The sequence below is a fragment of the Trachinotus anak genome, unplaced genomic scaffold (genome assembly GCF_046630095.1).
Source record: "Trachinotus anak isolate AG129_WGS33_773 ecotype Australia unplaced genomic scaffold, CSIRO_AGI_Tana_v1 ptg000002l, whole genome shotgun sequence".
Taxonomy (NCBI): domain Eukaryota; kingdom Metazoa; phylum Chordata; class Actinopteri; order Carangiformes; family Carangidae; genus Trachinotus; species Trachinotus anak.
In genome coordinates this window covers 18,600,092-18,614,766 of record NW_027273853.1, presented here as the reverse complement: position 1 = coordinate 18,614,766, position 14,675 = coordinate 18,600,092, and the positions used below count along the sequence as shown (strand labels likewise).

At 42.0% G+C, this 14,675-nt stretch overlaps 1 protein-coding gene across 4 annotated transcripts in view; it reads right to left on the bottom strand.

Annotated features, from left to right (window-relative positions):
- Positions 1-14,675, bottom strand: part of LOC139635948 (serine/threonine-protein kinase BRSK2) — a 155,471-nt gene that overhangs the window by 38,948 nt on the left and 101,848 nt on the right. For all 4 annotated transcript variants that reach the window (XM_071503554.1, XM_071503568.1, XM_071503563.1 and 1 more), the window contains exons 3-4: positions 8,416-8,501; positions 5,532-5,672 (exon numbers count right to left, since the gene is read on the bottom strand). In XM_071503554.1, coding sequence (XP_071359655.1) covers positions 5,532-5,672; positions 8,416-8,501 — 227 coding nt within the window. The remainder of the gene's footprint in view (positions 1-5,531; positions 5,673-8,415; positions 8,502-14,675) is intronic.

Sequence of the window (14,675 nt, the reverse complement as noted above, 5' to 3'; positions counted from 1 at the left end):
TGCAGAAGAAGAAGGAGCAACAAGCCACACTAGAAAATCACACAGAAAATGTTAAGGAAATATGGCATTTGTTTGTGACATGCACTCATTTCAGGAAAGTTACAATCCTGTCATCGCTCCCCACATAACTGCTGCAATTTTTGGTATCTTCTGTAGAGCCTAAGTGACAAATAAGCCAAATGCTTCATGTATGTGTGTCATGTATTTGCTAAGTCTTGTCACATTGTCACATTTTTTCATTTTCATATTTCATACTTTGCCAAGAACAAGAACTTTTCAGAGCTTTTTCTTGTTCTTTGAAATTTCTGGCATCTCCACTCTCTAAATGCACAAATCAAAAATGAGCATGAAAACAAGCGGAGACAGACTGCGGCGCAGAGTAAGAGGCAGGTTTGGGGCTCAGGCATTAGGCCAATAGATTCTGCACTTGGCTGTACTGCCAATATTGACTTTACATTGTTTTGTATATCATTTCGATAATTGATTATAGAATTCACTACATTAGTCAAAATAGGCTGTTCCATCTGAATATTATATCTATAAAGGCTGTACTATACCACAAGATTTATCACTGCTCTCATTACATTTACAATGGTTAAAAATTTCTACAATATTGGCTCCCCTAAAAGACCCGTGGCTTGCTTTATTCCTCTCTGTGGAACTATAAGGAAATGATGGCATAGACAGATGCACGTGGCTCTTTAAGCCCCTGGAAGAGCGGACCAAAGCGGCTACTGACGGAGGGAGTGTGAGAGACACAGAGTGAGAGAGAGGGAAAGGTGGATATGGATGATGCACATGATGATGCCGCTGCGTGGGTTTAATGTGACTTCTGGACCAGGTGTTTGTTTGTGCTCATGTAGGTGGCGGCGATAACGTGCACATCAGTGTCAGGGAGAGGAGGATGTGTGACTGTCTGAATGTGTGTGTGAGCACGTATGATGAAGCTGTGAGCTTCAGTTTCAGGGTCTTCTTCCAAGGTATACTCGCAATCTCCTCACTTAGTGGGATGGTTGGAGTTACTTTATGTGACAGATAGTCTTTATCTCACACCCACACACAGTCGCTTTGAATTAGACACACACACACACACACACACACACACACACACACACAGGGTTGTCAAGTGGGTTACAAGGGGAAAGACCAAAGTCATTACTGAACAAACAGAAGAGGGGTGAGAAAGAGGACAGAGCACGTTATAGTGGAGGTGTATGGTTGTGAAAGTGTGTGTGTGTGTGTGTACGTGTGTGCTCATGCTCATAAAAATATACTGTGTATTGTAGGTCAAGCAAATCAAAGTGGTTTGATGTGAGTGTATGGACAAAATGACCGGGAAGTGATGCAGGGGTGTGTTTGGTGTCAACCCTAGTTTACTTGACCTCAGGTTGAATCCTGGGTTTTCTCTCACCGTAGTTTCAGAAACACTGAAAAAAAAAAATCAATACAATATATCTTCATTGCTCTCATGAGGACAGAAACATGAGGCACTAGGTTTATCACAGGAAATCAGAGCATACAGTGCTTTCTATGGGAAGTTTAAGTATAGCAAACACCAGACAAATGTGTAGACAGTGTGACTAAATTATATTCTCTCATTCTACTCTTTCTTTTGTTTAAACTTCTCATCACCAGTTATTGGTTTCAACTGTGGGTAAAAAGCACACGAGCACTTTGTCAAGTGAAAACACACTTTACTCCGTTCAATCAATCTGTGTCTCTGCTGGCTGTTTGCAGTTGTGGCAGACTGCCACATCGACTTCTCTGGAGAGTGTATCAACTGTGTAGCAGATGCGTATGTTGTTGCTGGATGTCAGGGCTGACAAAACACAGCGGAAGCGGTTGTTGGGATCTCCCTCTCAGGTAAATCTGCAATACTCCGATTATATCTCTGAAGCAGCTCGCTCTGTTTTTGTGACCTTGAAGAACAAAGTGAATCCCGAGCAGCTCTTGGAGGGCTGTTCAGTAGCTCACCCCGACCTCTGACATCACTGAAACTTTCATAAAGATCGATAAAATATATCATCATATGTGGGTTGTGCTCTCAACTCCGTCTGTCAGTCAGTAAACCTCTGTGTAAGAAGTCATGCAGATTGCACTTTGGCAGAGTTCAAATAATATCCAAACACATGTCTTCGCGAGGGGGAGGAGAGAGGGTTGACATTGGATCTGCATTAACATGCAATGAAGATTTTCTCCCACTGCCTCAGCATTCATTATAAATATCTTTCACTGACGATTCCTTTCCCATGTCTGTTTATAGCCTACCCTTACCTATCTTTGCCTCATCTCCCTCGTCAGCTATCCTCGTGTGCTTCACTTTGTCCCCATCTCTCCCTCCACGTGAAAAGAAAACTTTGCCTAAATCTGGGAGCGATCTGAGTCAGACAGAGGAAACACTGAGTCATAAACAGCCCTTTCTCTCTACGTTCTTTCATTCATACCCAGACTTACATCCATCTGGCTCTACAGAGATATTTGGGGATGGGAACGTGGGCGGAGGAACGGAAGCATGTGGCAATGAGAAGAAGTGGATAACGGGAGGAGAGCAGAACAGGAGAGTTGAGGAGCGTGTGTGTGTGCGTGTGTGTGTGTGTGTCCCACCCACCCACCCACACCTGTGCGGTGAGTCACAGAGAAAAAGGGAGCCCTTCTAATGGCCTGTGTAGGTCCCCCTGTGCAGACAGGTAGAAATGGAAGAACTGATTGCAGAAATTCTTTTTATTGATGGGATGCTGAGATCTCATTAGTGGGAATGGAAGGGACGTGACACGGGCTGTGTCTGTCTGTTTCCCCCCTAATTAACATTGGGAGGAGGGCGAGAGGGTGCAGAAACACTCCCAAATAATCGTCCTCGTGATAAATTTACAAGGCATAATTTTCTGAGAGTGTTAGTGAGGGGAATGATTCGCTCTGACAGAGAGATAGCAACAAAACAAAAACTGGAAAGGTGAGATAAATCTGCTCGTCAATCCTACTACAAAGGAGCTGTGATCAATCAATATATGTGCACACACTTAATGTCACTCCCAGATGCTTTCTCCTTTCCTCTCACAGTCGGTTATTTACACAGACTGATAAAAGACTTTCATTCCCTTAGGCAGGGCAGTTTCCTTCTCTTTCCAGTGATACAAGAGTTATCTTCTGTTTTTTCTTCGTCAAACTATTTGTTTGATGGTTCAAACAATCAAACTCGAGCACCTCATCCCTCGATAATCAGTGAAAAGTAAAGTCATTCTGACACAAGGATGGAGTAGCTCACACGGCGTATTACAGCTCCCACAACAGCTTTATTATTAAAAGCAGCAGACAAAATGTAATTGCCTCCTCCAGAAATTATACTATACAACAATACACAATATATTAAATCACTGAAATTCAGCCGTACCTAATCATTCTGTGACAAATCATTTTAATTCTTTCCTTTTAATTGCCCATGCAACATTATGCAAATCTATCTGCTAGGCGTTTAGTACTCAGCACTAGGATCTAGGGAGTATTATACCATAACTGTTTTTCACAGGCTTGGCTTCCCGTTCATCATCAGCAGGAAACTATTCAGGAAACTTTCATGTATACTGGCCTGTGCACAGGAGAGTAGAAAAGCCTCACGCTCTCCCTCTCCAGCATTTCCTGCCACAACAGCCTCACATCACATAAATTCTCGTCATGAGCCGAATGGCCCATGGCTTGGAGTCTTAGTGTCAATGAGAAAAGACAACGGCCATGGCCTGGCCATGGCTGCGCTTGGGTTTTATGATGATATGTTAATGTCTGTAATTTGAGGCTCCTGCCTGTGAATATTATAGTGTAGTGAGCAGCAAGGAACCAAACTAATAATGTGCTGCATAATGACCATGTTTTAATTGCTAGTGACCTCAATATTCCTCTAAATAATGCAAGTGAAGTAGCACCCTTGATCTGGTCGTTACTCTGGGCATTCGCTACTGTTGCTACACACTCAAGTTTTATCTGATTTGACAGTTGAACTACAACATCAATATGAGTGACATGTACAGCACCTGGTGTAGTATTAAATGTAGCAAAGGAACGTGTAACTATCAAATGAAAAAAATAAGCGTTAGAGAAATACAAGAACACAACTATTAAAAAGAACCTCTAATAACACAGGAATGCAATTTGTGCAGAGGTGCAGACACAGTCATTTTGCCTGAAATGAGAAGCTGCTTGTTAAAACTCTCGCCATTACTTTTAAATATTCTGGCACCAGCTACTCTCCCATTTCTCTGCTGTAGCATCTGTAGCATAGGATTTCTTATTTCCATACCTGTTTCATGTTCTTCTATTCTGGTGGTGGACCCAAGTGGGTCCAGAGTCCCCTTGTATAGGGTATTGTTTTTTGTTTTTTTCTTGTGATTGGTTACTGATTACTTAAATGCGGTTACATTTTTTTTATCTCATTTTTTATTTTTTCCCCCATGTTTCTACAAAGTCACTGGAGATTTACTTGTGACCCCGGTAAAAATAAATACACTTGAACTCATTCTGCTGTCCTAACTCATTGTGCTCTCCTATGTAGACACATGAGGACAAACTGCAGAGCAAAGGCACACACTTCTCAGGAGAAAAAGAAAACTGGCTCTCTGCTTTAAACAAATGGATAGAGACACACACACTTGCACACACATGCACACACACTCACAAATGAGTGCTAAAAATGAGTCCCCGCTGACATGTTTGACTTCGGAAGTATATATATGATTGCCTCTAGTGTACAAGCTGGTAAACAGTTAAATTACCCCCTGAAGCCAAACACAATGTGTCACATTAGTGACTATCTGCAAGCGAATCTCAACAAACACAAGGACTCAACACTGAGTAGAGCAGAGCTTTGAAAATGTACTGTGTACTAACAAAAACAACACCTCTGCTCAGATCTAAAAGTGAAACCTGAGCACTGTATCTGCTCCAAGTGTGTGTGTTTGACTCTTTCCATCTGACAATCAGCCACACTCAACTGTTAAAAGGGACACTTTAAGAAAAAAAAAGGGGAAACTGCACACTCTCATAACAAGCAATTTCAAGTTTTCTCAGTTCTGTAATCTCCATTTTGAATCATTGGTTTGAAAACTAAATAGCACTTTGAAGCTATGAATAAACTGATTGAAATTTAGATTGTAGATTCACTTCAGGAAGAATCTCTATCCTTTTAGAATTCATTATTTGGAAACTCATTATTTGTTCAATGTTGTATGACAACCAAATAGAGTTTGTTACACCTCCTGGGTATGGTTGTTTATTGGTTGTTTTATCTTTTTAACTGTACATGATGGTTTTTTTTTCATGGATTGCAGATAATGAATGTGGCTTTTATGGTTTTAACTCCAAGTACCCCCAGTATTACAGAAAGCCTGTGTCTAAAACTGCATGGTGAACCTCAATGTCTCTGTGTACTGCACTTTACACACTCCACTCCACTTTATTTTACTTCTAAAAATAGAAGGGCACATGGAGATAGGGCACACTTCTTATATTAGGTGTATTTCATTCATGTTGGTCATGGCACTTACCATATGGAATGACTGTGGCAAAAATCCAGGGCAGACATGATCTGTCTGAAGAATTTCCTGGCCTCTTTAGGCGTTAACCTGCCTTTCTTCACCAAGTAGTCAAACAGCTCACCACCAGACACATGTTCTAGCACAAGGTACCTGAGAGAAAGAGATGGAGAGACAGGGAGACAAGGGAATGAGTAGAAGCATGAAAGATAAAAGAAGAAGGGCAGCAGAAAAAAAACTCTCATACACACACAGAAAAAAAAAAGATTTTACTTGTAGAGACAGGAACAAATACCTGTGCTCTCCACAGAGCTCTTTGAAAGAGACCTGTAGAAAAGAAGAATCAGAGCCCCCGACCTCAGAGGTCTGTGAGAACTGGAGCACTGGGATAGATAGTTCCTTCACAGTCATTATACACAGACAAAACACCCAGGATCAGCGATCTGATCTCCCAAAAGCCACATCATGTTGGCTGTTTTTTTCACTGTGTCATCTGTAAACTGTCCCTGCAGTCAGAGTGAAGCATGTGTATTACAATATGTGTATGTGAAGGGTTCTGATATACTAGACACTCTGACCTCCCATGAGAGGCATCACACAGATGATATAGTTGCATTACACCACAAAAAGATGGAAAAGTGGCGCACACTGCAGGATTCAGCAGCACAGACATTGTAAGGTCCTGTGAGAGTATTTGTCTCAGCAATCGTTTAATCAAGTGAAAAGGACAAAAGAGAAGAAGGAGGAGAGATATATCTATAGTTCCTTCCTTGCTATATATAATACATTTATTGCTTTTTTCTTCTTTCACCATTTACAACATGCATATAAACACACATCATCCCTGCTATCAGATTTCTTATGGCCACTCTTCAGGTGGCCTTCCAGCCTGTGTGGCTGGGCTTGTAGGGTGAGAGGGGAGGCAGTTTGTCAACCTGACTGTGCGGCCATGATGCTCTGGCGCTCCAAAGGGACAGAAGAGGAGATGAATCTCTGCTGACCCAGGCCTTAGGCTGCATCTGTGGGCTGAAAGCCAGCAGTACCCTGCCCCTGCTCTGCTCTGGCCCGCTCGTATATCCTGTGCTGAAACTCCCTCCATCTTCACTAGGACAAATTGAAACCCAGACAGGCGGTGAAATACTCTCTTTGTTCTCTCTCTTCCTGCTGTGGATGTGTGTATGTACATGCACCTCCTCAGTTTTATTGATTACACTGTGGTGTTGCAAAACTGCATGGCCAAAAAAGCATTTGCTTGCTAAAAAAACCTAAACCGTTAAAGCCAGAAACAGCTGGCTATGATCAAACCTCGGTAGCTTCGTCATATGTAACAACATCACCACACAATTACTGTTGGTGAATGCACATTAATCTCATCTTATTTTCAGTGGAATGTCTACATTAAAACATATTGGTGTGGAGTTTGAATTGAGTGTTTTTTTAACCAGGCTACAATGAACTGGACTTACTAGGGTCAGGACATCTTGGCCTCTGCTGTAAAGATTTTAACCAATTTCATTTACTCTTAATTTACAAAATAAAAAACAGTAATACATTTTCAGCAGTTCAAGGACGCAATGGATGTTTGGGCAAATGAGAACAGGTCTTTAAAAGAACTTGTGTGTTATAATTAATAATTTTGTTTCTTTTTCAGATGTCATTGCAGCAAAAATCTGAAATAAAATAGCGTATGTGCATTATATTCATATGCATTATGTTCTCTCAGACTATCAAGCATTTTTTCAGCAACCATTTTTCATTGTCAAAAGCATAGTCTTTTTGTGATCATTCATTCATCTCTAGCTATGAAATTTCCATAAATAAAATATTGCTTGGCTATGTATCAAACTTCTCTTTCACCTCTTGTACACACACACACACACACACACACACCACCACCACCACCACTACCACCACCAGTTTCAACAGCTCGTGGTGGGATCTTTGCCAACAGCATAATAAATCTTAAAAGCTCTGGGACTGTTAGCTCCAAACATGCTGAGTGTCTATCAATTATTGGCTCTCAAGTAGATGTCTGAACCAGAAATGTAACAATATCAAGAGCAAAATTACATCACTGAGGTGAAGCACAGGGTCACTCGAGTCACTGCTGATGCAAATGTAAAGCAATTTGTCTTCTGTGAGCCTACTAGTGACCAGCTGTCAAAAGTGATGAAGCAATCAGCACAAAATGCGATTTTAATCATCCAATTATAGGACGAATCATAATATTCAGCTACTTCTATCATCTTAAAGGATGAGATGTGCGGTACTGCATGCGCAATCCCATTTGGTCTGAAAGCCCAACATGAGAACCAATTGAATTTAGTTGACAAACAGTCCTCTGTAGATCAAGAGGGCTCCTATAAACGACTGATGGGCTTGTCACTCACCACTGTTAAAGATGGCTAATCGATTTATCTGTGTGTCTGTGAGTGTGTGTGTGTGTGTGCGTGCGTGTGTGTGTGCAGAAGCTGCAGCAGACTGATGCGGCTGCCACTCTCCAGGGCTAATGTTTCTGAATGCAATGGTGTTGCCTCTGATAAGCGTGTCATGGTGTTTACATTGCGGAGACTTCCTCTCCCTATTAGCAGTCCCCTAGCGTGCACCGCCAGATTAAATGCTTCATGCCGATACTGATGAAGCACACCCCCCACCCCCTCTCCCCAAGGCTATCATTGTTGCCCCTGCAATCATAATACACCAATCAAAACTGCTCCTATGATATGTGGCATTTTAAAGACTGCTCTGATATCCTGAAGAGCATTTGATAGTGATAATTTGTGTGAGCCACAAAAGTTGTATACAAATGGATAATTACGTAGTGCGTGCAGTATATTTATAATTCAATAGATAGATCAAAAATACATATGGACCAAAAACCACTGGTGATACTTACAAGTATTTTTTATTTTCGTAGACGTCATGTAGCTTTAAAACATGTGGGTGTTCTATGAGCTTCAGAATAGCTATTTCTCGCTCCACCTGTATGAGAGAGGGACATATAGGGAAATAGGGAGGAAGGGAGAGAGAGAAAAAAGAGATTTGATTAGTGTAACATCAACACAGTGAAGCTCTTGAAAGCTTTTTAGGACCAGTTGTCCTCATCTTCCCTTTTCTTTCCTCTCACTGGGAGATAAACCAACTGACCCCAAGACAGCTTGTGATGAGTCCTTACCAGTCATTTCTCTGAGGTTACTTATGAAGGTCACTGTTGGACAGACAAATCTGAGAGGCAGCAATCTGTAATAACACTTTACACAACCAGCACAAGGAGCTGACTGGCACTTTCTACGGGCAGAAAGGACAGAGATAAGCTTTGACCACACTCTGGTTGGTATCCAGGCCAGCAAGCACTGCTATCTCAGGTGGAAAATGTAGTTTGCTTCAAAAACCGAAGGAAAACAGGTTGTGTTTTTCTTAGCTTACAAAAATTGGGCTCTCTCCTCTCTCACAAAGCAAACCCTGCTGAATACTAAGCAATCACATTTCATAATCCTGTGATTTTTGGTTAGGTAAGAAACATCCAATAGAATAATCTGCCGGAGTCAGACATCCCACATTTGAATATTTCTGTCCACTCGGAGTACAGCCTGTGGGTGAATTAAGGTCAAATGTGTCCACTCAGGTACATTGATGTCTTCCAAAGGAGGCTTTTTTCCTGCACTTAGTCTGAGACAGTGGCTGTACATATAAACACAACACCGTGTCCAGAACAAGCAGACGGCTGAGTCCACAAAAGTTTTTTTTTTTCTTGCTTACAGAGCTGCAGAGATACATATATAACATACTGTGAGACCGGTGAGAGGTGAATTTCACCAAAATCGAGCAGATCAGTTTGGATTTGTGTCAGCATCTCTGAAGGTTGTAGTCAGCAAGTACAGCTGCCACTGAAAATCAGCATGGAACCCACTTCGACACAAGCCACCACTAATCTTCTGCCCCCCGTGCTCCTCTCCTGTGCACCTTGTGGTTATCTGCTCACTCGTCTCTCTCCACATTTCCTGCCCACCTTCTCCTCCACCCTCCATGTCTAACTTTGACTGACAATGATGGGGATGAAAGGACAGTGTGAGTTAAAGGCTCCTCTGCCTCATCTCAATCTCATCAAAGTCAATTTCACTATGTCACTTGCCTGTGACAGCTTTCACGTTGCTTTAATGTCACCCTCATGCTGGCACAGCTTCATGAACGCTCATGTGGAGTGAAGTCAAAGCTCTGATCTGCCAGCTAACTTTGTTTCTTTTTTAGCTCCCCCAAAGCTGTTTGCTTGACCAGGCATAAAATCAGGTTCCTCCTTAATTATGCTCTCCCATTGTTTTTCATTTCGCAACAGCTTGCATTAGTAAACTCTCTCTGCCGAGGTAGGTATTGTAGTCTGCCTTGACATACTTTTTTTTTTTAATCATTATTTTCTGCCTAAAAAGCAACATCGCCATCTCCACTCCTTATCAAACGCATAGTGTATGATAAAAACCTGCTGAATTAGCTTACATTCAGTCCCTGAAGAGAAAAACACAATGCAGTGCAACTGGTGTTGCAGCCACAGCCAAGAAAAAGTCATCTGAGAATAAAAAGCGAATAAAGCTAGGGCCCACAGCTTGTCCAAAAAGGGTAAAGTGGCAAACGTATAATTAGCATTAGCATGGAGTATCAGTGGGAGTAACGGCTAGGCTAATCAGGGCTAATCCAGAGACTAATGAGCGCTATCAGCAGCCCTACACCGAGCCACGTTCTCACCTGAGGCTAAGGTGTGTTGTTAAGAATGAGCCTTTGGTGGTTAGCTAGCTAGCTGGCAGCAGGGCTCCCTGCAGAGAGACTAATGCTACCAAGGACTCAGGGAGAGATGAGCTGTCGAAATGCAACAGAGGCAGCAGCTGGCTTCCTAAGCTTCTCCTAAGCGCCTCCTTTGAGTTAATTGAAATAAGAGAAATGAGGCTTAATGTGAAGACTTAACTGTACAACTGCCTGCTTATTGCAAGATTAGCTGTTGATTAACACACTAATGTAAATCTGTGAAGCAACCCTTGCTCTTTCTAGCATCATACAGTACAACAGTTTCATTAATTACCCCACAATTATCAGTCAAAAGAAATGATCTGAAAAACACATTTACACCTCACTTGTTCCCACCTGCAAAAGGAGCTACAAAATGTGTTCTGCTGGCAAATTAATTATTGCAAACAGTACTACTGCATGATAATGAAAGGTAGAGCACCAACAACATCTGCATTTAAACACACACTGACTGTTCGCTCACCTTTTATCAAAGCCTCAAACACACACCTTCAGCACCTCCATAACTTCATGGCAGTATAAATGCCAGGTGGCCATCCTCTCTCTTGGCCTGGCTCCTGTACATGGCTCCTCACTCTCTCATTAAGCTTCACATCTGTGAGTTTGGACACTTCTCTCCAATCACCTATCTCCATGGCACTTCATTAAGCCTTTATTAGCAGGCGCTTGGACAACGTTCACCTGAGGTGCACACATGAGCGTGGACAGATGGACAGGTGGTCAGGTGAAAACACACCTTCTCTCTTTTATCCACCTTGTTACTTGTGTTATTCTTGTGTTCAGTAGTTCAGTTTAGGGCCAATTTGCTCAATTTCTCGATAACTTAACAGGGGTACAAGAGAATTTGGAAGGAAAAAATCCCACCTAATCAGAAACCAGAGGTCGAACGAGAGCGCAAGACTGACACTAATCCAAATTGGCTATTTGACGGGGAGATAATTTGTCTTGTAATGTATGGTGGTTATCGCTGTGGAGTGGACATCATTAGCAGAAGACGTCAGAACAGGAGCCATTTGGTGGACAGACTGATTGGCAACGCTTTGACCCACAGGGTTTCCTATCAGTGTCATATCCTGCTAAACTAAATAGATCAATAGGTTGGGACTGTGGTGCTGATTCCTGTTGAAATGTGAACTACAACTAAGATGGTTGCAAGCAAAAAAAAAAAAAAAAAAAAAAAAAAGAAGCTATGTGAATGATAAAACATGGCATCCTAACAGCAAACTCCAAGCAACTGCATTGTGTTCCTCCAAATTAAAAGCAAAAGCACCATCACCACAGAATTCAATTTTGGTGTTGTTGTGTTTGAAAAACGTCTTGTGAGATTTATTACATGTAATTATGGAGTAATTTGCAGGTGCAGATGGTATGTTATAATAGAAGCAAGGGGGGGGGGGTAGGAAGGGACTACATGGACAAATGAGGCAAAGCAGTCAGTAGTGCTCACATGTGTCATCCCAAATTCAGAGGACGAGAGCCAGATTAGCATTGTTCCATCATCTTGCAATTGATTCTTTAAATTACAGCCCTGGATCTGAATGGCTGAACGGACGAGCAAACAAAAGACTGGCAACATCGATAGTTTCATCAGCGTGGCTAAGAGTCCAGTGATAGAGAACAGAGGATCAGAGACAGACGGGCAACAACAAAGATGCAAAGAGGTTAGATTCATGTCGCACATGTCACAGAGCAACTGAACAGAGAAACCAGCGCAAAATCTCAGAGGGGGAAAATATTGGATCACAGGGTCTTTCATCTCTCCCTCTCCACTTATTGCATCTTGTGCTTTCTGTCTCATGCACATGGAAGGAAAACACAGACATTTGTGTGTGTGTGTGTGTGTGTGTGTGTGTGTGTGTGTGTGTGTGTGTGTGTCCCGGCGAGTGAGTGAATGGTCTCTTGATACTGAGATCTGAGGATCAAAGTCAACAGGGCAGTCATGTGTGTCAGACGAAAAAACGCGAGTGGCTATGCTAACATGGGCGTTACAGTGCGTGCATGAGCCGCTGGATGGACAGAAAAACAAAAGAGAGACAGAGAAAGGAGGAGTGAATGCAAGAGGGATGAAGCATAAGCCATGTAATTCTCTGCAATGGAGATGAGTAAAAGAGAAATGTAGACAGAAAGAGAGCACAGTGGCAGTGCCAGCTCTTCCCCCCTGAGTCTTACAGCTTCTTTTGTTTCTAATTAACACAACACGGGGAAAGGATAACCTTTTTAGCAGCGTCAAGCACCAAACACCCAACGGAGAGTGAGATGATAACAGATAAATGCATGTGACAGTCAAGAAAATACATTCCACCGCGATGGCTTTGCTTCACCTGTCTTGACAAAATATCTACGACAGTTGACAGCAATGTATGTCTTTATTTCTACCATATTTCTACATCTTCCAAAAGCTTTTAAAATATTTAATCACAACGTTTTATCGTGTAAATTCCGAAAATATGGTTTAATGACTTAATTTGTTTATATAAAGGGTTATATAAGGGATATTTTGAAAAAAAAAACAGTCTTAATGATTTTTATCATACCAGTAATTATCAGAAACCATTCAAGTCCTTGCACTCCACCAACTTCTTTATTTCACAGACGTCAGCAGTCAAGGATATTGTTTTCCAAATGTGTATCTTTATGTATAAGAAGCAAAACTAATTCACAGATTCATCCAATTTTCACATTCCTCAACATTGTATCAGTAGATGTTAACTTTTAATGAGATGTACAGGTCTAAACTGAAGGAAATCTTTTTCTCATCAGTCCAGCAGAACATAATTAGTTTTGCTTTCTCAATGACATAATCTTCAACATTTTGATGCTTCCTTTAGGATTCTGTCTGATTCCTCTCTCACTTGTTTGATTTTTAACTTCAGCAAAAGAATAACACTGAAAAACTGAAGCTCATTACAGAATTGCAAGGAGGGGTAAATAGATGAGATAACATATGTGTGAAGTAAAGTATGGATGGTGTGGATGGGCGGAGAGAGTGGGGCGTGGGTCCAACTGTCAGTGAGCAGAAGGGGAGGAGACAGCACAGCTTGGCCACTGGCTTGCTTACAAAACCAGTCAGCTCGTCATCCATTCATACTTGTGACATGTGGACACATTAACGCATGATGCACACACACTGTACAGACACACGCCACTGATCACGGCAAGCCATGAGCCACCTCCATCCATCCATATGTCGGTCAGTGAGCCAGTAGGGCAGAATCAGTGTTTTCTGCCAGGAGCAGAGGGGTAGCCAAGCTGGTGTGTATGCATGCATGCACGTGTGTCTCTGTGTGTGTGCGTGTGTGCTTATGCATACATGTTAATGGTAATGTGTTTGTTTATTATCTACGGAGTGCTATATGTCAGTGTTTGCGACCATGAGGGCAGGACATCAGTTTCAAGGGCAAACATACACACATACACGCACACACACACACACACACACACAGTCTGCTTGTTACCCTCTAAAAAGACATTGGTCACAATGAGTAAATTCTGTCCCCAAGGTGTGTGTTCATGTGCTCTGCCTCTATTTTGTGTACAAGGGCATGACCACTGCCTTCAAGAAAATATTAGCGTGTGTTCCTGGGAGAACCTGCTCATCCAAAATTGGTTTAGAAATTGACAGAGACAGACTTGAGGCGATGGATTCAACAGTATTTTGCGAGAGGAGTGAACGTGTTAGGTTTCTGTGTTATCTCCCACTACCGAGCTAGTCTCATTGAGAGCAAAATAAAACACAAAATAAAATTGTATTTGAATGATTTCATTCCAGTCATTCAACTGAAAAAAAAAATAATGTCCCACTTACTTTCATCCTTCTCTGTTTATTGCTTTTCCTTCTGCCCTATGGAACCTATAAATACCCATATGCAGCACATAGTATACAGTCAGCACAGCAGGTTTTTCTGATAATCACTGTATCAGTCATTCTTTGTGAAGAGGAGGTAAATTCCCTACACGGGGGAGTCTGATCAATGTCAGAGACATGTAAATCGATCAGGACATAGTCTCTGCTAGCTCACTTCTCCTCATCCTTTATCCATCTCCCACCCTTTCAAATCTTACTCATTACCCTTTCTCACCCACAACCAACTCTGCCACTCCTCCTCTTCTCCTTTCCCTCATTTATTCTCTGTTTCTCTCATTTTATCTCTCTAATCATATCTATGATGTGTGCCTGTGCTGCTGACAGATCCATCAGGCTGCCACTTAGACCAGTGGCAGGCCACATCATTCCACACTAACAGACATGTCCCTGGATGACCTTGGTCGTAATAGAGTCGAATGGCAGAGGTCCTCCACACCCAGAGGTCAAAGGGTATAATCAGGAACCTCTTCAAACCTACTGCATGGGCTGATAGGTGG